The 27,489-nt window shown below is 36.9% G+C and overlaps 1 protein-coding gene across 3 annotated transcripts in view; it reads right to left on the bottom strand.

Annotated features, from left to right (window-relative positions):
- Positions 1–27,404, bottom strand: part of galk2.L (galactokinase 2 L homeolog) — a 67,305-nt gene extending 39,901 nt beyond the window's left edge. The window contains exons 1-5 of one of the 3 annotated variants that reach the window (XM_018250730.2): positions 26,976–27,404; positions 16,768–16,856; positions 15,932–16,055; positions 10,763–10,853; positions 895–1,041 (exon numbers count right to left, since the gene is read on the bottom strand). In XM_018250730.2, coding sequence (XP_018106219.1) covers positions 895–1,041; positions 10,763–10,853; positions 15,932–16,055; positions 16,768–16,856; positions 26,976–27,031 — 507 coding nt within the window. In that variant the 5' untranslated portion in view covers positions 27,032–27,404. 3 annotated transcript variants of the gene reach the window in all.
- Between the last annotated feature and the right edge of the window lie 85 nt (positions 27,405–27,489).

Below are 27,489 nucleotides of genomic sequence, written 5' to 3'. Positions count from 1 at the left end.
TGGGGAACAGCTATTATCAACCCCACAATCATGAAGGCCCCCACCTGGGCCAGCATAAAATAGCACTGTGATCCCCAGTATAGAACAGTACTGTAAATCACATTACCAGCATGAAGTGATACTTTGAGTAACCCAAGCAAGAAACAGGACTGTCATTCCTAGCATGCACCAGCATAAAATTATACCTAACAGTATAGCTAGAACAGTACTGCAACTTCCAACACACCTCCAGTATAAATTACTGTGACCCCCTATCACCCCACCAAAAAACTGCATTGCAGTCCTAGGGCAGTGCAGTATGCACAACTGCTACAGGTAATGGAGTGTTTGGCAGTGTTGTATTCATGGTAGCTGGTAAGGATAGGGCTGGCTTGTGTCACCTGACAATGAGGTCTGTAAAGGTGCGGTACCAACATTAGGAAGCAGCATCAGTGCAGAAAGATGTTTGGTTGATGTTTACCAAAGTAATAGGACATACTGGGCTGCTCTGACACCCCAGCCATAATGGTGCTGTGTGGACTGTCCACTACATTCCAAGCCCATTAGTATTTTCCATTGACCATATCAATATCTGATCAAGGCTTCGTCACATCAATCGATTAAGCAATAATTTAGACCCAAACACAATGGCTCCCTGAGTATGGGCGCTGTTAGTTCAGAACTGACTGTATGAGACCAGAGAGCTAAGCAGACTACAACACACTGAGAGACATTTAGTATTAAGAAAAGAGTGCAATACTAAAATATGAGGGAAATTAGTTTGCTTACAAAACCTCGTACCCAATGCACCATTAAAGGCAGAATCAGCACAAGGAAGCAAAGTAAAGAGCAAAAAAGAGGAGACGTAAGCTTTATACAACACCTTGTCAGTATAAATAGAGCCCAGATATTTACCTTTGAAAGAGACATCTTATTAGCAATTAGGGTAACAAGCCCAGCACAGCAGACTAAGGCACTGGAACTGGAAAGACCCGAACTTGCAGGAATTGTTCCATCTACCAAACATTTCATTCCAGTAGGGCTGCTCAAACTGAAATGGTCCTAGAAAACAGAAAAGGAAATAATGTAATAGCAGTTGTAGTCAACTTTCTATTGTTTTCTATATTTCTGCCTCTATTCTCAGAAGTATCTTTACCCTATATATCTCAAGCTTTCCTAATCAATAATTTGTTTTTGACCTTTTAACCAAGGCCTTGTAGGGAAGACATTTCTTCTCCCAGTGCAAGTGAATTGGAGTAATGGGTCTGTGTTGGATCCCTTACATGACCTGTATGCTCTAAATGGGGGAGTAATGCAAACTGGAAAAGCTCTTTTTGACAATAAAATGAATCTTTCTAGGGTGAAAAACAGCTTTATAAATTTCAGCCAAACAGCATTTATTTTACAAAGTGTTAACCATTGTTACCATTGTCTAAGAGAAACATGTCTAACAGTTTATCCAGAGGAAGGCAAAAAAAACACATCTGATGCCTCAGTAAAAAGTAACAATGGTTAAATGGGATCTAAACTGAAATGAACTGATATAAAGCTGATATATAGCTGAGCAAACTAAACTGAGCATCCTCGCAATTTCCATTAATTACGTATTTTTTATGGTTCGAAATATTATTAGCAGCTTTAGACTGCAAATAATAGGCTTTTGGCTCAACAGTCAGAGACTCTGTTTACCATACTATACAGAAGGTGCATCAACAAGTGCAAGTACATTTATAGTTGTTGATATTTTGACCTTCAAAGAGAGCGTTTATCTGAAAGCCAGTTATTAGTAGTCAAAAATAGTATAAAACCGCGAATATCTCAAAACTAATAAAAATAGAACATTTAAATTGCTGAAGCTTATAAGTGTAAATAAAATCATTTTTTGTCTTTAGATTTCCTTAAAGAAATCTGCCCCCATTCCAGTTTACAAATATTTTCCAGACAGAAGGGTCTGACAAATTTCAAGTAATTTTTTGAGTTTTTCTGTGGTAAATTCTATGACAATTTGATAAATCTACCCCTTACTTTCAGAGAGTGATTAACTTTATGAGGCTATAATGCCCATTGTCTGTGCGTAAAAACTTGGATTTTGCAACATTGGGTGCTACTGCTGGACAGAAATTGCAAGTCCTCTTTATTGTCATATTTTACTGGAATGCTATTTGGAGCACTGTTCTATATTAGGAAAATGTTCTAGTACTATAGCTTATATTAATGTTTATCCTTGGTCAGGGAAGCACGACTACTTTGAGAAATTCCCCACCTGTTGTGCGCACAGCATGTTATCTCGAAACCACAGAACATCCAGTATACAACAGTTGATCCCCTTAAGCTTTGTTTTTATTAGAGAAGCAGTCATGCTTGCTCAGCATGTTATGAGTAAGCTTAGTTATGTTATTTAATAAGGTTTAGCTGAAAATATCAACTGTCCAGAACCGTCTTTAACATTCAACCCAAACCTATACTGAGATTATAGTACAGGTATGGGGGCTGTTATCCAGAATGCTTGTGACCTGGGGTTTTCCATGTAGGGGATCTTTTCATCATTTGGATCTCCATACGTTACGTCTTCCAAAAACAACATCAAAATTTAAATATGGATTAAACCCAACAAGATTGTTTTGCCTCCAATAAACATTAATTATATCTTAGTAAGCAACCAGTACAAGTTACTGTTTTATTATTACAGAAAAGGGAAATTTACAGGTTTTCTGGATAACAGATTCCTTACCTATATTTGTTTATAGAATTCTGTTTATCCATCAATATCTTTGTCATGATGTGCAGAACAGAATAGTTAGATTTAACTATTTTGGGGGAAGTATGGTCCAGGTTTTCACACTGTTCAGGAGTAAATCTGCCCCATGCCTCTAGGCAGATTTGCTCCAGGTTAGTTAGATTACATTTATGCATCTCATTTTCAAAATACTGCCAGCGAAGTTATATTGATATCAGGGCTTTGACTCCACCACTGTACAATGGCACAGCTACTGTTGCAACCCAATAAGGGAACTCTGGAATAACCTCCATGCTGGTGGAAATTCCAGGGCTGCCTTATGTCAATGTGAGCTGTTGCTTGTAATTCATCAAAACAGACTGGATGGGTGCAGTGGTGCTGCCACAAACTGTTATGAGCACATTTGGGAGCAAGTACGTTTGTGAATGTCAGCAATACATGCTCCATTTTGCAGCCATTATATCTCATTGCACTATGACTGGAAATAGGAATCTGTATCTTGGGTCACTGCAATAAAGTTTGCTGGCAGCTGCCATAATTTTAGGTCAGCATCACAAAAATGTATGTTATGCAGAGTACAGAATACAGTTGACTTTACTTGCAGTGAAGTGGCATAATGGTTGCATAGGTTCCTCTTGCTGTGAAGTTGGTTTTCATAGCAGGGACTATAAATCTTGCAAAAACAGAAGGACAAATAGAGGGTGGAAAATACAGCAAGAACCACCAATAATGATTAGAAAGAATAAACAAATTCTGTGTGAAAACCTGTTTCAGTCCTGTTAAAACGCTGGAAATTGTGTAAATTTTCATCTTTCTGCAATTATAGGTGTTCCATGATTTAGGATAGGATCAAAAGCAGGGAGACCAAACCTATTCTACTCTTGAGCTACATTCAAATGTAAATAAAGAGCAACACAAGCATATAGAAAGTTCCTGGGGTGCTAAATATGGGCTCTGATTGGCTATTGGTAGCTCCAACATGAACTAGAAGCCAACAGGAGGCCCTGTTTGGCAGCACACTTTTTTCATGCTCCTAAATTTTTCCTTCAAACCAGGAGTTCAAAAATAAGCACCTGGTTTGGGGCCACTGGAAGCAACATCTAACATCTAATGTTGCTCCTAAGACACTGGTTGGGGATCACTGGATTAAAGCATACCATATAGGTCTTCCCATGTCTACACCTTGAGTATCTGTGTAATTGCTTGAAAACTGAGGTTCGAGAGTCATTCAACTAACCTGAACAATCTGAAGCCAATATGACTGGAAAGAATGAGCAAAAGCTTGTTTGTGCAAAGCTGATACTTACACTCACCAACGTCATTATCCCAGCACACCACTACGATTTGTTACTTTCAGCTAATTAATCTGATGATCATGTTCACATGCACCATTATTATTCCTGTGTGGTGGATATATGAACAGGTGGATGCTGTGCTCATTACGTGGACTGTACTGTTTACCCACACCCAACAACTACACACACAGGAAGGACTTCTTGTATTTATACTTTACAGCAGTAAATCTCATTGCTAGTATATATTAGGTGTAGTCTTGTTTATTCATTTATTTACTTATTTGTTATTACCCTCCCCTCTGGTACCGCATGCTTTTGGGAACTACAATGTATTTTTAACGATACGCAGTATCATAAAATATATAATGAGCTATATTATTACATATGGCTATTGGCTATGCATGATTTATATTTCATCCACAGTGGATATTAGATATTTAGGTTGGACTTTGTTCTGCGTGTCTTTTAAATTGTATAAGTACCGTATATGGAATAACCGCCCAGATTATTAGTTATATCTCAAAACCACAATATAACTGTTTTTTCATATATGTACATTTATATTTTTAAAAGTGTCTATACACACACACACACACACACACATATATATATAAAGTCAGCTTCCGTCTAGGTAAAAAAGTTTCTTGCATAACAAGAAGATTTGTTTTTAATGATGAAGGAAAGACATTTAACTAAAAAGCATATGTGAAAACGTATCTGTCTCAAACTTATCACGCAATGTTTAAAGAAAAAAAGAATAACATGCTCTTGTTTCAGGCTTAAAAATCAGCAGTGCCAAATTCTGAAAACGTTATACCACTGAACAGTATGTTTAATTCTTAGAAATAATGCCAGCAAATTTAACAGAGTGTTCAGGCAGTTTCTGCCAAGATGTTGAGTTCAACTCTGTATAAAAGACATTTAACAAAAAAAACAAGACTGAAGGGTTGTACATAAGCAAACTATTGTACAATGTGAATAATGAATGTTGAGCCCTTTTTAATTGTTTTCTGCGCCTTGTCACAGAAAATCACTTCAGTTGCAGCAAACAGTCATGATTATAATTAACAATAGACATCTCCCAAAGCTAAACCTAGCAGGTGTTGTCCCTTTCTGATTGTTGGCCAAAAGAAAAGTGCTTTTAAAGGGGAATTAAGTCTGAAATAGAATAATGCGAGAAATGCTGTATTTTGTATACTAAACATAAACATGAACTTACCGTATATACTCGAGTATAAGCCGACCCGAGTATAAGCCGAAGTACCTAATTTTACCTACGAAAACTGGGAAAACGTATTGACTCTAGTATAAGCCTAGACACAACTACAGCCCTGTCTCCCAGCAGCGCACATTCTGCCAAAGTGAACCCCCAGCGATCAACCGGACTTCTTTGCAAAGTTGATGGTGACAGAGAATTGCCAAACGGATTACTGTGTGCATTGTCCCACTGTCCCACTACCATGTGCAGAGGGTGCTGTGTGATATTGCCATCACTGTTAATCTTTCATATAACCAACAGAGGGCGCTGTGTGATATTGCAGTCACTGTTATTCTTTCATATAACCAACAGAGGGTGCTGTGTGATATTGCCATCACTGTTAATCTTTCATATAACCAACAGAGGGTGCTGTGTGATATTGCCATCACTGTTAATCCTTCATATAACCAACAGAGGGCGCTGTGTGATATTGCAGTCACTGTTATTCTTTAATATAACCAACAGAGGGTGCTGTGTGATATTGCAGTCACTGTTATTCTTTCATATAACCAACAGAGGGCGCTGTGTGATATTGCAGTCACTGTTAATCTTTCATATAACCAACATAGGGCACTGTGTGATATTGCAGTCACTGTTATTCTTTCATATAACCAACAGATGGCGCTGTGTGATATTGCAGTCATTGTTATTCTTTCATATAACCAACAGAGGGCACACTGTTATTATTTCATATAACCAACAGAGGGTGCTGTGTGATATTGCAGTCACTGTTATTCTTTAATATAACCAACAGAGGGTGCTGTGTGATATTGCAGTCACTGTTAATCTTTCATATAACCAACAGAGGGCGCACTGTTCTTTCATATAACCAACAGAGGGTGCTGTGTGATATTGCAGTCACTGTTATTCTTTCACATAACCAACAGATGGCGATGTGTGATATTGCAGTCACTGTTATTCTTTCATATAACCAACAGAGGGCGCACTTATTCTTTCATATAACCAACAGAGGGCATTGTGGGATATTGCAGTCTCTCCCCAAGTGAACTGTTGGTATAGAAATGATTAAAAGTGACTGCAATCTCAGCTATTGCCCGCTGACATGAGTATTAGCCGAGGTAGACTTTTTCAGCACATTTTTTATGCTGAAAAACTCGGCTTATACTCGAGTATATACGGTACTACACCAGAAGCCTAATAAAAAAACTATTTATGCTTTCATAGTTGGTCACCGGGGTCACCATCTTGTAACTTTGTTAAACATCTTTGCAAGACCAAGACCATGCAATTATACTTATGAAATACACTGAAGATTTGCTATGCACAATATTCCTCTCTCTCAAAAAGGATTCAAACTCATATGAGACAAACTGTGGTCCGTTGTCTGATATTATCTCCTTTGGCTTACCTTCTCTGCTGAAGACTGTAGACAGAAATGTTATTACTGTAGCTGATGTTATATGAGAAACAAATGCAATTTCAGGCCATTTACTGTAATAGTCAATCAAGGTTATAGCAAATCTACAATCTATAGGAGCATCTGTAAAAGAACAGACAATATCAATAGCAAGTTTTTCCCATGTTGAATCAGGGAATGGCACTGGTTTTACATATGGTCTCAACTTAACTTTGTGTACAAAAATGCTTTGCACAATCCAGTGAAGTGTTGCTTTGTGGTGACATTTTAAACACTGGCTGTGTGGCAGGCACTGGTGCTGTAGTAATGAGACCATCAACTAATTGTAAGTTTAATGCAGCAAAGTATAGCAGTACCCTTATTCACAATGTAAAAGTCACATTTTGCAGTATTTCATTCAAATTGTACAGTCACTGGCAAACAATCAAGCACACGGATTGGATCCTTTAAGTAACTGACTAGTTTCAGGGCAGGTGGAACAAGTGGATCTTTTGCAAAGTATTTCAAGAAAATATCCTTTGGTAGTATAGAAACAGCTGAACCTGTATCAAGCATCAGGTTAATGGAGTGTCCCTTGTCAGCAGAAGCAGTACTGACACTGACAGTGCATATAAACTTGTCTGGAATAAATGTACCAGCTTTAGCCACACTTGTAACATTTGTAGTAGTGACTTCATGAACATCTTTAGCAGAACTACGGCAGATCTTATCAAAATGTCCTACTTTTGTCACCATCTTGTAACTTTGTTAAACATCTTTGCAAGACCAAGACCATGCAATTATACTTATGAAACCGCTCTTACTGCTATAAAGAACTTTTTCGTGCCAAGAGTAAATGTTGCTGAAAGATATACATCCCGCCAATGTGGACAGCGTAATGGCGAGTCTACAGTACAATTTGTAGCAGCTTTGAGAGAGCTGGTTGTTACCTGTGGGACTCTAACAGATGAAATCCTAAGAGACCAAATAGTGGAAAAAACAAATTCACCTCACATTAGAGAGAGACTGCTCCTAGAGCAGGATTTAACCCTTGCAAAGTCTATTACAGTTGCTAGCCAAATTGAAACTGCAGTGGCAGAGGCTAAAACTCTCAGTCAGGGAATTGCTGGGAATGTAAAGATTGTGAATTCAACACTGTGGTCTAATAATGCACAGTCACAGGCAAAATACAGTGCTAAGGAAATGTATTCACCTACACTGTGCAGTAAATACAAATAGAAAATACTGCTTTCGCTATGGTTCAACACAACACACTGCAAATCATGTTACATGTCGTGCAAAAGCTAAACAGTGCCGCAAATGCACAAAAGTAGGACATTTTGATAAGATCTGCCGTAGTTCTGCTAAAGATGTTCACGAAGTCACTACTACAAATGTTACAAGTGTGGCTAAAGCTGGTACATTTATTCCAGACAAGTTTATATGCACTGTCAGTGTCAGTACTGCTTCTGCCGACAAGGGACACTCCATTAACCTGATGCTTGATACAGGTTCAGCTGTTTCTATACTACCAAAGGATATTTTCTTGAAATACTTTGCAAAAGATCCACTTGTTCCACCTGCCCTGAAACTAGTCAGTTACTTAAAGGATCCAATCCGTGTGCTTGATTGTTTGCCAGTGACTGTACAATTTGAATCAAATACTGCAAAATGTGACTTTTACATTGTGAATAAGGGTACTGCTATACTTTGCTGCATTAAACTTACAATTAGTTGATGGTCTCATTACTAAAGCACCAGTGCCTGCCACACAGCCAGTGTTTAAAATGTCACCACAAAGCAACACTTCACTGGATTGTGCAAAGCATTTTTGTACACAAAGTTAAGTTGAGACCATATGTAAAACCAGTGCCATTCCCTGATTCAACATGGGAAAAACTTGCTATTGTATATAGATTGTAGATTGTAGATTTGCTATAACCTTGATTGACTATTACAGTAAATGGCCTGAAATTGCATTTGTTTCTCATATAACATCAGCTACAGTAATAACATTTCTGTCTACAGTCTTCAGCAGAGAAGGTAAGCCAAAGGAGATAATATCAGACAACGGACCACAGTTTGTCTCATATGAGTTTGAATCCTTTTTGAGAGAGAGGAATATTGTGCATAGGAAATCTTCAGTGTATCACCCACAAGCAAATGGAGAAATCGAGCGATTCAACAGAAGTCTGAAAGAAGCACTACAGACAGCAAATCTTACTGGGAAATCTTGGAAAGTATTTACAACAGAGTTCCTACATAACTACAGAGCAACGTGCCATGCAACAACCAAATCATCTCCTGCTGAATTATTACATGGCAGACAGATGCACACTAAGTTACATGTTGCAGACATCAAACTTAAACAAAATACTGTGCCTACAAAATCGTCTACTGCTGACATTGTGAAACGTCAACAAGCCAAATGCAAGGCTTATACTGACATAAAACTTGGTGCCAGAGAAGTACACTTTCAGCCTGGACCTTTAGTCAGAATTAAGAAACCAGTAATACTGAAACAAGGACAATCTAAATTTACTACACCACTTGAAGTGAGATGCCAGCGAGGACCATTCACATATGAACTGTCTGATGGATGCATATGTAATGCAAGTCGTCTTGCTCCTGTTAGATATGACTTGGATGAAGGACATTTTCCCACTCCTGATGTCAACTGCAATAGGCCTGAAGAAAGTGAACCTATAAGGCATACTGAGAGAATCAGAAAACTACCTGCATGGACACAGGACTATGTGATGTGAATAATGTATATTATTACTTTAAGATGCATTGTTGTTGTTTATTACATTTGCCCAAATGCTTTCCTACTATAGGGGGAATATGTGGTGTTTATACAAATGGCCTGTCACTGTGCCCAGACGTATACTGTGCATACTTCATACAGCTTAAAAGTGAAAGTTACCATTGTGTAATGGCTGCATGAAAGCCTGCTAATAAAGCACTGTTATACTCTACTCATCCTCGGCTACCCAAAACATAACACTGTGACATGCCAGTACGTGTGGCAATACAAAATATAATTTATATAAAATACTACTATTTTATACAGTACAGGAAGTTATTTTGTATGGTTCCATGTTAAAGCCAATGTCATGTTAAAGCAAACAACATTTCTGGGCAATTATTAGTCAGTTTTCCTAATCATGCATGCTAAATAAACTAGGGCAGGGCCAGGCTAGAGCCAGTATAAAAAGCTATGCAATGCACCAATGATATTTTTAGCACATATAAGGCTTTTCATTTATACATTTCTTTCATATCACTATCTATGAGGACAATTAACTGTTTAGAAAATCTCTTTGTAATTTTATGCAGTTCCATATGGCTGATTTTGCAGAATATCAAAACATTTCTTCTGCTATCCTTTGGAAATGTCAATTTTATTCAAATTAATGGGCTATAGTCAAGACATGAAACTCTGTTTATAAAACATATAAAATAAGAAACATAAATTGACTACAGTTGCTGAAGCAATGGTATGGCTTGCCTATCTCATTGTTTTATCCAGTTGTTTAATCAGCCTGAACTATTTTCTTATTAGTCATTATGTCATTTTTGTTGTTTAATCATAGTACATTGGGTAACAATTGTTTTTAATATTTTTCCCCGCAAGGATACACATGTCACAGATGTGATGGTTTTGCAGACAGACTTGGGGTAGGCCTGCTTATTATTAAAACAAGATGGCTGCTCAGGGTTTACTTCTGTGTCATTAACCCATTCAGAATATTTGAACAATTATCTGAACTGGTAAAAAAAAAACACTCAAAATCAGCTGTGGGTTCTGATATAAGCCCTAACTTCATTGAAGTAGAACAGGGCATGAACATTGCACTTCCATGTGGATTAAACATTGGCACTGTCAATCCTATGATTTTAGGCATATAGCAGGAATCTAGTCTTATGATTCTTTTCTGTATGAATAAGATTTTGTGGGTTGGAAGTTGTTCGGTGAAAGCCACAGGTTGGAGATCCCAGTTAAAACATACCATAACTTAAACACACACAAATCAAAGTGGTTAAGACTAATTGAAAGCAAATGGGAGGCTAATACTTCCTGTTCAGCTCACATTATTTATAATGAGTATGTTTTTACAACGAATAACCCTTACCTGAATTCCTTTGAGTCCGCACAGAAAGTAGTTGTGCCATAAAGGCTTAGTTTTATCAATCTTGATATCATTAACATTTACAGAGAAGTCCCTGTAAAAAAGATAAGCCATGGTATCAGTTACACAATGGACTTGTGGTTAAATATAAAGTTCTTTGCTGCCACCTCCTGGTCATGAGAGATAATGTACATGGTGATGTGATAAATCAAAGACTGAGAACACAAAATCAAAGCGATTGTTTTATGAAACAATTCTTGGCGTTGATGCTAAATTACTGTACAACATGCACAAAAAGAAAACATTTCTCAACAAAATAAGTGGTCCTGATTTTAATTTTGCAATGTAAAAGATGTTTCATGCTTTCATACTACGTACTAGGTTTTAATAAAGAGAACTTGAGTGGCATGACTTAAGAAAACCTTTACAAAATGTTGTTACAGTCAGGTTTACCAAAGAATAGACAAACATGAACTTTGCTGTCCCATCTTTTGTTTTTTTTTCTTACGGAATGCTCTCACCTATTGAATTTTTTTTCTGTTTATAATTCATGTAGTTCTTAGTACAAATGCTTGCAGGTGACTGCAGTCAATCAGAATGGTTTTGTGTACTTTGGAAAGGCATTTTTGGACTACTAAAATAATCATGTGCAAGAAGTATTACTGGCATTCAAACAACAAAGAAAAAGTGAGTAGCAATCGCTGGGAAGTTGATATCCAGTTGAGTTAAAACAACTGGTTTAATTCCTGCAACAGCAACACGTATATACAGGTATGGGACCTGTTATCCAGAATGCTCAAGACCTGGGGTTTTCCAGATAATAGATCTTTCCATAATTTGGATCTTCATATCTTAAGTCTACTAAAAAAAAAAAATGTAAATGTTAAATAAACCCAGTAGGCCTGTTTTGCCTTCAATATGGATTAATTCTATCTTAGTTTGGATTGTGTACAGGGTACTGTTTTATTATTACAGAGAAAAAGGAAAAAAGCAGACAGCTTTCCCGTAACTGGTTTTCTAGATAACGGGTTTCCAGACAACAGTTCCCATACCTGTATATATGGATTACAGCATTACCAAATGCACCCACAGGTCTTTGATCTCAATTTTCCAGTTCAGAAAGGCACAAGGCAGGACATGTGTATAAAAACCATGGCAGGTGGGGCCTTATTTTTTTCACTTTGCACCCTGCCCTCAGAGTGTAGTTTAGCCCTTAGACAATGGCTAGGTGGTGGAATGATGATGTTCAATTCTTAGCAACTTTTCAATTAGTCGCCAATTTTTATTTTTTCAATTATTTGCCTTCTTTTTTGTCTCTTTTCAGCTTTCAAATGGGGGTTACTTGTTGTTACTAATCCTTGTTACAGGCTCTCTCCTATTCATTTTCCAGTCTCTTATTTAAATCACTGCCTGGTTGCTAGGGTAATTTGGACCCTGGCAACCAAATAGCTGTTGAAATTTCAAAACTGCAGAGCTGCTGAACAAAAAGCTAAATAGTTAAAAACCACAATTAAAAATGAAGACCGAATGCAAATTGTCTGAGAATATCACTATCTACAGTATAGCATACTAAACGCTAATTTAAATTTGAACAATCTCCTTTTATTTTGCAAATCAGAAAGCCACAAGGCAGGTCACGTGTGCTGTTTTTTGAACCCTGCACTTGATTAATGACTCTTTTCTTCTCTCATAGGAAAGAATCTGCTTGGACAATGACCCCGGCAACACAATGCTAATATCCTCATATTAATTTAACATCTGGAAGGAGAATGAGATGAATAAATGTCTATAGTGAAAGAAACATGGTGCAAATCTGTACCTAGTAATCAATCCAACATTTGCTTTGATTATTTTGAGCGCATTAGATTATCGTAGCTAACTGCTGATTGGTTGCAATGACATACAGCAGAAGTCCAACATATTACTTGCAGGAGAACATCATTTTTTAATGGATCAAGTTCAATGTTTTCAATACTTTATAACGTATATAACTAGTATTTATTTTTGTATCCAAAGCATCCTTATTTTGGGGTACTTTAACAGAGTTATTGAACGATGATTTAAAGAATCTTGTTAATGATGGTAAATGCAATTTTAATATGACAAGATTAGAAGAAGAAAAAAGATAAAATCGTGAATAGAAACACATTAGGCAAGAGAGTTTATCCAGACAAACCCAATACAATGTCTGTCTAGTTCAACGCAATTTTTCCTTTGATACTAAGCATTTCTTGGCCCAGTGCTGCCTCCTATTTGCTTTGAAACCGATGGGCTAAAATGTTGGAACAAAAATAATAATAATGAATAATCTAATTGTTTCTGCTTAAATTTCACTGTATTCCATTTTTTCTTTGTCTCTTACAATCCATGAGTGCATGATGTTGATGTGATATGGCATCTTCATTCAGAGAAATATTCAGATGTTTTACATACTAAGTGGAGTTGCGGTTTACACAAGCAATTTCAACATCTGGAAATCTGGATTTTGTTTAAGCTTTCCAGTTGCTGTCCCCCAGTTATTTCAACCTATTGAATCAATAAGCACTTTATAACGGAAGAGAAAACAGGAGTGTAAATTGAAACAGTCCTGTGGATAAAGAAAATATTGCGCACAAAGTAGCTAATTTTCCAGCTGCTAGAGGTTAGTATGTAGGGTAAGCTCTGGATCTCAAAATACTTACAGTAATTTAACACTGCCACGCTAGTGTTATTAAATACCTCTTTTACAAAAAAAAACCACATATAGCATTCAAACCTCACCAATTACGAAGAGCATTATAGGGCAGTTGTTGGAATCCAAACTATGGATCTCCAGCTATTACTATATGTCCCACAGAAGAGGCATTGTCCCAGAGGTTGCCTTAGACATTATTATACCTGAGGCAAGATAAAGCACCTGCATCCCTACCCACACCCTTCTTATTATGGTTGACAGGGGAGCCAACAGATCATTTACATGTTATGACAAGAGGTCGTAATCCATGTGAAATTGTGATAATTATATTTGTAAGAAATAATTGCACAACAAAAAGCAGTCAACGTTTATTTGATAGATAAAGTGTATGTTGGTAAATCCAGCAAAATATGAATATAGCCGTTTGTGTATTGCTACGTATTACCATGAAGTGCTTCCAGGTTTTTTATAATGCCTGTGTGTGTTAATTATTTCTCACTACATACTGTATATGTGTATTTTATGTTGTACTAAGGTGACCATACTTGGGCCGATATTGCTTGCTGACTTGACCACAGCTTTTTCATCAAATATTTTGTTAGGTATTTGGTTAGATATTGATTAGGTTAACTAGAATGTAAGGACTACTTCAGGCTATTGGCATGGCCCTCTTCACACAGATCTTCAAAGGCCACTAATGTGATACCAAGTGTTTTCCTGGGGGCTAAAGGGCCAGATCAGCCTGATTTCATCCAGCACCTGAGTAGCTAATGCTTATATGAAAAACTCCTCAAGCTAATAAGTACTAGCATGTATGACAAGCTATAATGTGCATGGAAGCTGTACGTTATACAGTGTTTATAGTGCAGAGAGATTAAAGGGGTCTTTCACCTAAACATTGTATTTTAGACTGTTGGTCTTCATTTGAATAAATTACCATACCAATCAGACACTGGTTTGGAAATCAGATAAACAGTAAAGAACCCTATTAGAATGATAAACAATATGAGTAACTTTAAGCCTCACAAATGATCTGATTTTTGGTTCCTGGAGCATATTATCATAGGCTGGTATGAACTTAAGATCTACAGTTGGTTAGTGTATATATTGGTATATTGGTGTGTATATATATATATATATATATATATATATATATATATATATATATATATATATATATATATATATATATATATATATATATATATATATATATATATACACACACACATATATACACACATATGTGCAACCTGTCATTTGCAAAGGACAATTTTACCGGTATAAATGTGTGTCACGAAGTAGATCGTTTCAAATCTTGTACTCAATATCCATTTAAAACACTCTGTATGAACAAGCTGGAAAAGAGCATTAATTACAGTGGTTGACAAGTTCTTTTAGAAATAATTACCATGACAAATTAACAAAACATATCTGAGGTTTTAGAATTGGCTACCTACATAAAAATGTCAATGTTACTGTCTAGTTCAATAGTTTAGGTGTTTTTTAATTCCATTTCAAAGATTTTATACTACAGGTCAACCCTTTTGAAATAAAAAAGAACATTTTAGTTCCTTTTTCAAGCTGATCACAATAAAGCTGTGGTGTTCTCTGGTATATATATATATACACAACATTCTGCTCATAGGTCAAATGAACAACAAAAGGAATATCAATCTGCATGTAAGGTGTCAAAGTCATTTATGAGGGGATCTGCAAGAGACAAGCTTATAAGGTACATGATAGGGTGGGTCAAAGAGGCTGAATATATAATAGGGCTGAATTGATGGAGTGTGGAATAAAAGGAATTCCACATGATCTCTTAGTCAAGATGTTGGTATTTCCTTTCTTAGTCCACATTATTAGCCATAAATCCAAGGCCCAGGTTTAGTCCCTTCTCCAAAGAATTAATTTGTACTCCCACAATTTTCTTTCGTTATCTGTTTTAAAATTGCCCTTAAGAACCAAAATTCTAAAATCCTTTATGGAGTGATGAGGGCCATTGAAAAGATTTCCTATTGGTGTGTAGAGTTTTTTATTGGTTACAGTGAATCTGTGGTGTGTATTTCTCTTTATCAGACTTTGCCCAGTCTTTACTATATACAGTCTCCCTGTTATGCATTTAGTGCATTGTATTAAGAACACTACATTGGAAGAAGAATAGTTGTAGTGTCTATGGATGCTGTACTCCTCTAATGTGTCAGGAATTGGTATTTTGTCTGAATCCAGGATGTGTGGGCAGGTTTTACATTGTTTCTTGCCACAGGGGTATGTACCATTTTTGAAGGGGTGCAATAACATTTTAGATTTTATAAAAAAAAATAGGCTACAATGCATTAGCATTTGGTTTGATTTAAAAATAAAAATAAATATATATATAAGGCACATTATGAAAATCATTTTTCCAGTAAACAATTAATAAAAGAGAACAGGTGCACCATACTTTTCTGCTTCTTACCCATAATGTTCAGAGAAAGAAAAGAAAAAAGACTACTTACCCATAGGATAGGTTTGTATTGGAGAGCTCAACGGTTTGATCATTACTGATCTGCACAGCTGCTAATATGTCTTGCTCAATAGCCATGGGGAGAACGGCATAGCCACAATAATCAATATGCTCACCTGGCAAAAAAGACAAGTTGTCACATAGAAACCTACCCATATATCCAAGTACAGGAGATGATTTGAGATGAAACATAACAAAAGTGGTGTCAAGGTGACTGATAAGCAAAACAGTAAGCTTTCATAGTATTTCATTTCCTTTATTCATTTTTCTTTAGTTCTTTTACTATTTAGCTTTTAGATTTCCTAAATCTGAGTACCTTTTCCAAATCTGTGCCTAAAGCTGCCTAAAACAAATGATACAAGGGCTGTTATATGTGGCATATATTTGTGCAATGCCAATGTTATGCAAAGCTCTTGATATAGCTGGCTCATACCTACAGTGAAGTACAGAGGTTGTAGCATCTGGAGGGGAGCTGCTTCTCATCAGCAGGAATTGTGCATGTTGTTAAAACAAAAGGAAGAATGCATTGTGCAAAATTAAGGAAAAATTGCACTATTTTAAAGTGTGCAAAACAAAAGCCCATGGTGCTGCACCTATGTCCCTAGCCCTAAAGGCTTAACTGAAAATGCTGAGTGCATTAAGACAATAAAATGGGTGACTATGCCCTCCTGGATAAAACTAGATAATCAAATTATTTGTATTTCTTTACAAAACATTATATTATCACAGTCAACTTTCATGATAGAGACATTTCACCTATGCAATTACAACAAAAACACCAAAATACAACATATGACATATACTTGCACACATATATTAAAATTTTACCTATTAAGTTGACTCGTCCTGGTGCTCGGGCATAAAATGAGGGCACAGAGCCATATTTAGAGATGAACATTTCCTTTAACTTCAACAACCTGTTAATTACATAAACATATTGAAGTGAAAAGATTTCGTTTTTATCTTCCAAACATGTTCCATTTGATTTTCTAGGTTGCTATTGCTTTATACAGTTTTATTTGGGAAAGCATTGTTGAATACAACTTGCAAGGCTACTGCCATACTAGGCTGAGTATCAGGCTGTGGATAAAAGCAGGCTTAGAATCAGCCTCTACACTTACATCAGCACTCTTCTCTGCATGCAGCAGGAGTGGATTTTAGCACTAAAAATCATGAGTATGCATTTCAGTGCAGAAACCCACTCTATGTGCCTGCACCAGGCCAGAACAGTGGTTTGGGTGCAGGCACAGTATAAAACTGATTTGAGTATATGGGATGATTCTCTGCCTGCATTTATCTGCAGGCTGAGAATCAGCACAGTGTGGCTATAGACTTAAAGGTTTTTTTCACCTTATTAACAAGTTTTCAGTTCAGTTATTTATAGATTATTCACCAGAAAAAAATTACTTTTTTTTCAATTGCTTTCCATTTTTCTTTAAAATTTTTAATAGTTTTTTTTCCCAAAATTGAAGTTTGAAGTTTAATGTTCCTATCTCTATGGTGTTTGAGTCTATCAGCTCAGTAATCAAGGTGCAGATTCTGAACTGTTACAATTTGCTACATTAGTGGATACATTTCTCAGCAGCATCTGTGGAATATTAGCTACTATTGTATCAATTCATGATATTTAATGGTTTCTGACAATTTCCTAAGTCTAGCCCCCTGCTGATCTCTTAAGAGTACTTTGCTGAGCTGGCTGACTACTGTTACTTTGTATCAACAGCCAGCTGTCCTCAGCCTGCATCCTCCAAACCCCACAATTCCCTGCACACGTGATTTCAATACGGAAAGGCAGTGAACTTGGGATTTCTAAGTTTGTATGAAGAAAAGGAGTAACCTGTAACAACAAAACAGTACTTTATATATTTCAGGTGTGGAGAGGAAAGGAGCGAGAAATAGAGAGGCTGAAATTTCTATACCTTCCTGACATGTTGGAGGAGATGGAAAAATTTTTTAGGAAATATGAAAGTGCAAAGAGGAGAAATACAGGATAAAACATTTTTAAATTATGACATAATAAGCTAGCAGGTACAACAAATCTGTTTTCTTGTGATCCTGGATTGTTCAGTGTTGATTGAAGAGAATCCTTAAACCTTGTCCAACTACCTTGTTTAACTGCCATTTCCTAGCACTTGTGAAATATTAGCAATGTTAACACTAGTGCCATGCCCCTGACACTAGTTCCATCCCCTATGCTGGTCCTGAATTTATATGCAGCTGAAAACTGGCAAAACCCAGAGCCTAATTGACTAATTAATCAATTAACCCGTGACCAAAGGGCAGAGTTTACAGACAGCAGAACCAAGTTTTGGGGCTATAAAAAATAGCTCTTGCTCACTGAGGCGAGGACATAGATAGATGTATGTTCGAAATATTTATCAAAGTACTAAATCAGAGTAAGCCTAACAGACAAAAGTTATTGGGGTTAACAGATACAAGCTATGATATAATTAGAAACACCAGAATTGAGCAACTTACAGGAGTTGCAATAGAGTGGTGTATATAGCAGTATACAGATAAATCAAACCGAGGGCAGATAAGCTGCTAAATCAGCCTGGGCAGCTTATAACTGCCCGTCTATGGCCACCTTAAATAAACATTTGCTATACAATTGTAGTGGGAATAATATCTTTAATTTTCATTGTATAAAATAAGATAGTTACAGTATTTGTATACCTTGAAAAACAAAAATACTAGCCTGGTCTGAAACCTGCTCAAATAAATGTTTGAGTAGTGTTCACACAACAACATACTCCAGTGAATTTCTTTGTTTTCTAGCCTGGAGCTCACAACTGCATTATTAAAGCAAAATTACCAATGTACGCATCCTCTTTGACTGGCATCAGAACTTTTTGTTTAACTTTTGTGAAAGCTGAAATCATAATCATAACCAGCTTGTTTTATAGAAATTTTATTCATGATTTGTCACCTAAGTATTCCCATCATTTATACATTATTGATAGGCTTATCAGCAGTTACATGACATAGGGCAACAAACTGTTTAGGTGAGTACCAAGTAACTGTCATCTAATTACAAGTGGAGTTAACTAAAGAAAAATAAGCCAGATGAAAGAATTAATCAGACTTTGCACGTTTGTCAAAGAAATGTGTTTTTGATCAGCCGTGGTTAAAATGTTACTGATATTTTCAACTTAGGTCCTGGGGAAACCACACCATTTGCCTAGCCAAGAAGAAACTCTCTAACAGTGCAGTGTTTATTAACAGAAATACCATCAATACAGGTAAGGTCCAGACAATATCAGAAGAATACTTGCTCTGTATGTTAAAATCTCAATGTATGAGCTAGCTTACTAGGGGGAACTATTGCAAAAATGAAAATTTAATACAAGCTTCAGCATACTGCAATAAAATGTTTTCTAAATACTGTATTGTTTCTGAAATAATCAAGTTTATCTTCACTATTCCTCTTTCAGCATCTGCTTCTCTTCATTCTCTCTTCATGCAGGAGTTGGGTGTCATATGTCAGTTACTGTAGATCCAATATAGTTGGGCTCCTTTTACATAAAAAATGTATTAGAGTTTACTCTATTGAAATCACCAGACATCATGTCTCTCGACATGCAGGATTTGTCATAAGGCATTTTTGTTAGGTTCTGCTACAGTTATTTGAGTGAGCTCTAATTCATCTGCTAGGAAAGGAAGCCCCCTATAAGATAAATAGGATCTAACTGTCAATGAAAGTTTGACTCCCTTCATTCTGTGTTCTTGCAGCAGTTGGGTAACAAATGCAGAGAGTGGGATAGTGAAGATTATTTCAGAATCGATGCAGAAGATTTAATTGATTGTATTGAGAAAGTTTCTTGTTTCAGTACGATGAAGCGTATATGAAATTTTCATTTTCGCAATAGTTCCCCTTTAACAAACATTTTCCTGTTGGATAAATGGGCTATAAATAAAAACTTCCATGGTCATGGTTCCAGAATATACTTATGAATATAATATTATGAACATTAATCGTGTTCTTTGCGTGTTACCAGGCATAATCTCACTGGCACATACTGTATGTATTTGAGAGTCACAGGAAGGGATTGGGGAATACAGGAAATATCAGTTTACCCTTATTTAACTGCTGTACCAGTCTGCCAACTGCTCTGAGCAATCTGCAGAATAGTAATTAAAAAGCTGTGGTTGGGTACAAAAGATATCATTATATTATTATTGTGCAGAATGTTCCCCAGAATGATTTTAGAAGCACCATTTGTTTACGTCACTCAAGGCAGCAATGTCATTTCATTGCCAGATGAAATTTACCAGTCCAGGCACAGTACAGCCAAATTATGACAGAGAAAGGAATAAAAGGGAGGCCTGTATGAGAAAACAGGATTCATTTATAAATGTTATTCTCGGCTTAAAGGGGACCAAGTGCAATGGCAATTTCAAGCAAGAAATATTACACTTTAACAACAACAAAAAAAACCCCTAGGGATACGATAACAAAAACACAAAAATGAACAAATAAAAACCTGAAACATCAATACTGACCTACAGAGATGACCTACAGTCTTTTCTTCTGTCCTATGCCCAATATCAGACATAGCAGCAGTTTACATTTGATGACCTGCATGTACTTAACATTCATTTATGGGAAGCTGTGTGACGCAAGTGCCAACCAGGGAGACCAGTTATTATGTTTTTCTGTTTTTTTTTCAGTTTTATTGGAACAAGTTATAAACAAATCAAGTAGTACAACATAAACATGTCTTTCCTAGGAGACCTTGTTTAACAATGTAGGAAAAACAAGTTGCAAACAATAAAAGCAGGGAATGGTCATATATTTTGTATACATCTGTTCAGTCAGCAGGTTAAGAATTACAAATCACATTGTACCATGCATTGTTTTACTTCTAAGTGCCAATAAGTGTAGACCAAAGGAGCCCAACTGCTTGGATGTTTAAGCCACACTCCTTGAACCAAAGGTTTAGCAGGATCAAGGAGATGAGGCTGGGCTGAGCATTTCCTTAGTAGGAATGTGTTAAAGTAAAACGTGCCGGGAAGTCTAGCAACCCTTGAGCAAGAATATATAAGAAGACAGTGAGAACCTGAACTCAAATTATTTTAATTGCTGTACAAGCTCAGAAAATATGCAACAATATGCCAAGGCTTCAAATTGAACCTTCAGCAAAGTCTGTAGGTTTTAGGGAAATTTCCTTGGAGTTTCTTAAGCTTCAGCTACCATTTGGTGAACATTATGTCGTCTGAGTGGCACATTTACTAGTTACGAAGTTAAATCCTTCGAATTTGAATATCCAATTCGAAGGATTTTGCGCAAATACTTTGATCGATCGAAGTAAGCATTGTTCGATCGAACGATCGAACGATTAAATCTTTAGAATCGAACGATTCGAAGGATTTTAATCGATCGAGCGATTTTTCTTCGATCAAAAAAAGAAAAAAGCTTAGAAAACTTATTGGGAAGGTCCCCAGAGGCTAACATTGTAGCTCGGTAGGTTTAAAGTGGCAAAGTATGTAGTCGAAGTACAGACAGTACTTCGATTATCGAATGGTCGAATAGTCGAACGATTTTTAGTTTGAATCAAAGTCGTAGTCGAAGGTTGAAGTAGCCTATTCGATGGTCGAAGTACCCAAAAAAACCTTCGAAATTCAAAGGTTTTTTTTGACTTAGAATCCTTCACTCGAGCTTAGTAAATGTGCCCCTGAATGTTGGTTTTCATTGAAAATTGGACTGAATTGTAACCTTTTTATGAGGCCCGTGCAATTCTCCTGTTGTAGCCCCATGTTCAATTCTCTGTCCCTTGATTTAAATAAAGGAAGGTTTAAAGCATCTAGGGACGTAAGAATACAATTATAAAGAGGATATAATGTGTGCGAAGGAGGGGTAAGAGAGTTGCAATACATGAAAAACTACTAGAGCATCCTGAATTTAAATGACTGACATATAAGAAGTGAGCTTTCTGGAGTTTAACCTTAGTAACTAAAGGAAACATTTTGCAACAAAAGTATGGTCTGTAGGCGGCCCTCTTCTGGTTACATATTATAAAGAAAGGAAGGATTATTAAAATTAGGTTGAAGGAAGAAGGTTACAAAATGATACACGGACGATTCTAACCCTATCCCACACATCTAGCATGTTGTAGAAGCAAGGTCTTTCTGTATGGATTTATCTATTAAGGGGAGATGTATAAAGTGCATATACACTAATTATTGCTCGATATCTATCCAGTTTATTGTTGAGATGGCGAGATCAGTCAAATATTAAAGAAGACATATAGTATTGTCTACTAATTTTGTAGACAATAATGTATAATATATGCTACTGCTTTTACCCTGGGCTAAAAAATGTATAATACCTTTAAAAACAGCCCCTTTGTTTATTGGCTGCTCCCCTGAACAGCCTGGGAAAAGTGCAGCAGGAAGTCGAACAGATCGGCAGGACAGTTTTTGCAGAAATTTCAAGTAACCAGAAACACCATTTTTTAACACACATTCCTTTTATATTTAAAAGAGTATAATGCATTGGTACATTTCTGTTTTTCACACAATATGTCTCCTTTAAGATGATTGAGTCATTTGTGTGCTAATAGGTCATAATATATATAAAATATGTTTTAGAGATTTGCATTCAAAACAGCAGCTAGTTCCAAAGAATGTTCACTATTTACTCCTCAAGCTGAAGGGGCACATGCACTTGGTCCCACTGTTTCATTCGGTGAGTTTACACTGATCATTTGGAATTCGTTACTTTGCTATTTTTTTTTGTATAATGTTTTTATTACAGAGATTGTGTAAAAATGTAATTTAAAGAAAAATTAGTCAAAAGTCAGCATTAGTGTTCCAGAAGTTGCAGTCTACTTTGTTACAAGTCGGCAGTTTGATTTGCAGCAGAACCCCGCTCTGCATAGGTTTTTTATTTCGAAACCGAGAGTCCCTTTTTCCTTAACCTGTGTTAAGCACCAAGAGTAATACATATTGCAGCCTTAACTGAGCTGTATTCCCTCTGTGAGGGAGGATCTCCACTACTGAAGATGTCACATTGAATTCTCCACATATGCAAAATGGAGTGCTTGGTACGAAATCGTGCTTGGTACTCTAAAGTGCATGTGTAAATCTGCTCTAGAAACACAGCTCAAAAAGGTGGAAGGATGCTAAAACACAGCATGCTATACACAGGCACCTATGTACTGCTGTATTCTGAAAGTATCATTCTCTACACTTAAAAAGGGTTACTCCATTTATTCTTTAAAATCCCAGTAAACTGATCATCTGGTTTAAAATTTGCTTTGTAGAGGTAGCCATGTCAAGACACAGCATTAGGTCTAATATATGTGGCCTTGTGAGAAGACTGAATTTGCTTTACTTTTAGTCTCTCATCACATGATTTTCTAAACAAAAAATGTAAATAGTAATTTGAGGACACTTGCAATGGAAAAACAAACGTTTTACTGTAAATTGCACAATGTGTTATATCTCAGTCATGGAAAAACAATCAGGCAAAAAAATGAAATTTCCCTGAAAAGTGATCTACTATCACATATTCAAATAACCCTACAAATACTGCAGCTGAATGGCAGAAACTCACTAGTCTTGGGTGCACAAGTCAGACCAAACAGGAGAACTCTCTGCCAGGACAACAGAATTTTTCACCAAATCAATTTACAATTAAAAATCTTTTCACTTGCATGCTGCTCAGCTCTGATGCAAACTGTTGACTTTACTAAAATATTACCTAAGGTACAGTGTCGGACTGGGGGGCCCGGGGCCCATCTGGGAAGTTTTCTCAGGGCCCTCCAGGACCCCCTGGCAGCCACAAAGGCCCCCTTGGTCCACGAGTACCCTTTTTTTCTTGCGGTCACGGCAGAGGCAAAGGTGGGGAGGTCAGAAGCAGCGGCAGGGTCATGGTGCAGGGAGTGGGTCTGGGCTGGAAGGGCCCACAATGGCCGAGGCCCAGAGAGTTTTCTCCCGCTGTCCCAGGTCGACCCTGCTAAGATCAGTTTTAAACAATGGTCTGGCAACACTACCTGCTCTGTTAACTTACCACCTGCCTATAGTATGATAATGTACTGTGTGCATTTTTGTGATCAGCCATACCAGATCAGAACTGGGTGACTTTATAGCTATGGAAAAATGACTGCAACAATTTTTAGTTCATGATGCAATATTCAGATTTGTCTCAAATTTGAATATGGAAATTAGAATTCTAAATCAGTTTGATATTTGGCTAGAATCTTTGTGGAATATTAGGTATTCCTCCAAATGCAAATATTATGAAAGTAGTACATCCTGTAGGAATATACTTTTTTAGACTAACTATTCATTTTTGGACTATCTTTTTATAATAAGCAGCTCTCTCTTCATCAGGTGTAAGTAGTGCAGTTTGACCACACGTGTATAGACATATCATAGCATCAATACTTAACCAGGAACTGCAGAAATGTACTCAAATTAATGCATTTTGGTCAGTGTCTCTAGTTAGAGAGGCTGTTTAGTCAGCTGATGAGGCATAAATTACCTGAAATCACCAAAGGGGTTATTTATCAATGGTCGAATTTTGGAGCTATGTGAGCTTTATTACACCCTGAATAAACTCACAACTCGAATAGTTTCTAATTTAAGAAAAAGCTTGAATGGAGAAAACTCGAATCAGCAAGTTTGGGGTTAACCATAAAACTCAAATTAATTGAGTTTTCGCAGTAAAGAAAATTGCATCGCTCAAATTGATCAAGGTTTTGAGCAACGGAAGGCTTTAAACATCTTCAGATGGTTAAAGGGACCTCTGCCATTGACTTCTACATGACCTTGACAGGTTTTAGATGGTATATTTTTGGATTCAAGCTATTTCCAGTTCTAGTTGCCTCAAAAATAACCTCAAAAACTCAAATTTTTCATGAAAAACACAACTTTAACCATAATAAATCTGCCTCTTACAGTCCTAATGATGGAGCCTATAAAAACATTAGGAGCATATTGGTATTATTAGGACATTGTATTCTCTCTACAGAAGCCCCCCAAGTGGGGTTGCCACCTTTTCTGAAGAATAAAAAAAAAAAACCACTGGTCTTCCTATAATTTTATGTTAAAGGGCTGATCAACTCTAAAATAAAGAAAAATAAAAAAAAGCTTAATAAAAGCAAACATAATTCTAAGCAACTTTGCAATAAACATTTATGTTTTTCAGGGGAACAGAAAAAAATGATGTAAAGTCCAGGAAAATGTAAAATCATGGAAATGTATAATGCATAATATATAAGTGGGACCACAAAACAAAAATGTAAAATGAGGGAAAACGTAAAATAAGGGGATGTAAAATGGGGGTTCTACTGTATTAGTAATAACAATTGTTATTGAAAGCAGCAATGCTTAAAGGAGAAGTAAACCTTTAAAATAAGTGAATGTAAAATTGACGAGAGTGCTATTCTAAGAACTTTTGTCATTTACATATTTTATTTATTTTTCATTCCAGGATATTAAGGGATACATTTACTGTTAATATGAATGAATTTTGTTACAACAGCGCCACCTGCTGGTCAGTTTCCCACCAGTCTGACCACCAAGCAGTCAAGGAAGTTGTCAGGAGAAAGAAAGAGGCTGCTCTGATGTTCTTCTGCTTAGGAATAAAAATAGAAACCTTTCTCACATCTTTCCTAAGCAGAACAACATCAGAGCAGCCTCTTTCTTTCTCCTGACAACTTTCTTGAATACTTGGTGGTCAGACTGGTAAGAAACTGACCAGCAGGTGGCACTGTTGTAACAAAATTCATTAATAGTAACAGTACATGTATCCCTTAAAATCTTGGAATAAAAAATAAATAAATAATGAATGTACATTGGAAAAGTGCTTAGAATAGCACCCTCATCAATTTTACATTCACTTATTTTAAAGCTTTACTTATCCTTTAACTGCTTATTTTTAAACAATGTTGCTGAGTTCACCCAGCAAAAGACAGGTGTGTTAATCAGCTGCTTGTCTTACATTGTATCAGTCTCAGCCACCAGGGTAGAGAAAAGACAGGGACAAACAATAGGGGGCAAATTAACCTAGGGTCGAATATCGAGGGTTAATTATCGAAGGATCGAATATCGAAGTCGAAGGATTTAGCGCAATTCGTTCGATCGAACAATCGAAGGAATAATGGTAAACGATTCGAAGGATTTTAATCAATCGATCGAAGGATTATCCTTCAATCAGAAAAACCTTGTAAAGCCTATGGGGACCTTCCCCATAGGCTAACATTGGCCTCGGTAGGTTTTAGGTGGTGAATTAGGGGGTCGAAGTTTTTTTTAAAGAGACAGTACTTCGAACGATTTTTTAGTTCGAATCGTTCGATTCGAAGGTCGTAGTCGAAGGTTGAAGTAGCCAATTCGATGGTCGAAGTAGCCAAAAAAACATTCGAATTTCGAACTATTTTTCCTCTATTCCTTCACTCGAGCTTAGTGAATGGGCCCCTAGATGTATTCAATAGCAATCCATGTGCAAACAACTTAAAAAAACCACAGAAAGTTTGCAATGAATGTATATTGCAATGTTGTTTACCCTACAGAAAACATGCACAAAGATATGTCTTTACAAATCTAGAAAGCATTTTAAATAAAAAACCAACGTTAAGCACTGTAGGAAACCGCTGATATTGCAAATAACGTTGTATACGTATGAGAGGAATAACACACAGCAGGAAGCAGCTGAACTTTTTAGACACTGGTCATGTGACACTCTTTCTCTCCTCACAGCTGACGCCGCAGTTATGGCATGTGACTAAATTACCAGCGCTGCTGTTTCACAAGTTGAACATATAAAGTAATAGACAGGGCAGTCTGAACTAAACGGAGAGATTAGTTGTGACCCAAACCAATAACGCCCCGTTTATATAATAAAACTTTCCACGTAGGCGCTGCAGGCTGACGTTTTGTACCTGGTTTTCTTCCCACATCACATAAAGGCGCCTTTGTGAGAGGTTTCTGTGGGAAAATGGTGTTTACGTTCCTAACTAGCTATGAAGTAAGAACCCAAGTCGCCTCGTCACGTTTTTCGTTATAACAGCGAGTGACACGTGCCGCTTTACCTGACATTGTCTGTGAGATGCACCGCGAGGGTCGGCGGGGGTGCGGGAGATGCCATGTCTCAATGGGAGCAGGATTAGCCCTGACAGCACCTTCCGGATACAAGGAGACACCTCACGGAAATCCTGTTCGGCACAGGCACGTGCAGCCCAGCCCGCCTCGGAAATGAAGTTGCAAATCAACAACCAAAGGGCTGCAGATTGTCATCATGTTCCATTGTTTACCCACCCGCTGCTGTGCGCCCACAGGAGTCACCCTTTTTTCCCCCTCAGCTAATACTGTTGAGGCAACAGAAAAGGCTATCAGTAATTCGATAAAATTAGGAAACAATTACGAAAATAAAACATGCATTTAAACAGATTTTTTTCGTGTCATATAATAAACCAAGCAGTAAAAGTGACATTTGCAAGCAAAAAAATCACGTCCCCATATGTAACACCCCCTGTATTCCTGCATCATTATAATGCTTTGGTTCAGCCTGTTGACAAGAGGTTGCTAAGGGTAACGCCTCGGAAC

The sequence above is a fragment of the Xenopus laevis genome, chromosome 3L, assembly GCF_017654675.1.
Source record: "Xenopus laevis strain J_2021 chromosome 3L, Xenopus_laevis_v10.1, whole genome shotgun sequence".
Lineage (NCBI taxonomy): Eukaryota > Metazoa > Chordata > Amphibia > Anura > Pipidae > Xenopus > Xenopus laevis.
Note: the sequence above shows the minus strand (reverse complement) of the source record. Positions and strands in the feature narration are given on the sequence as shown.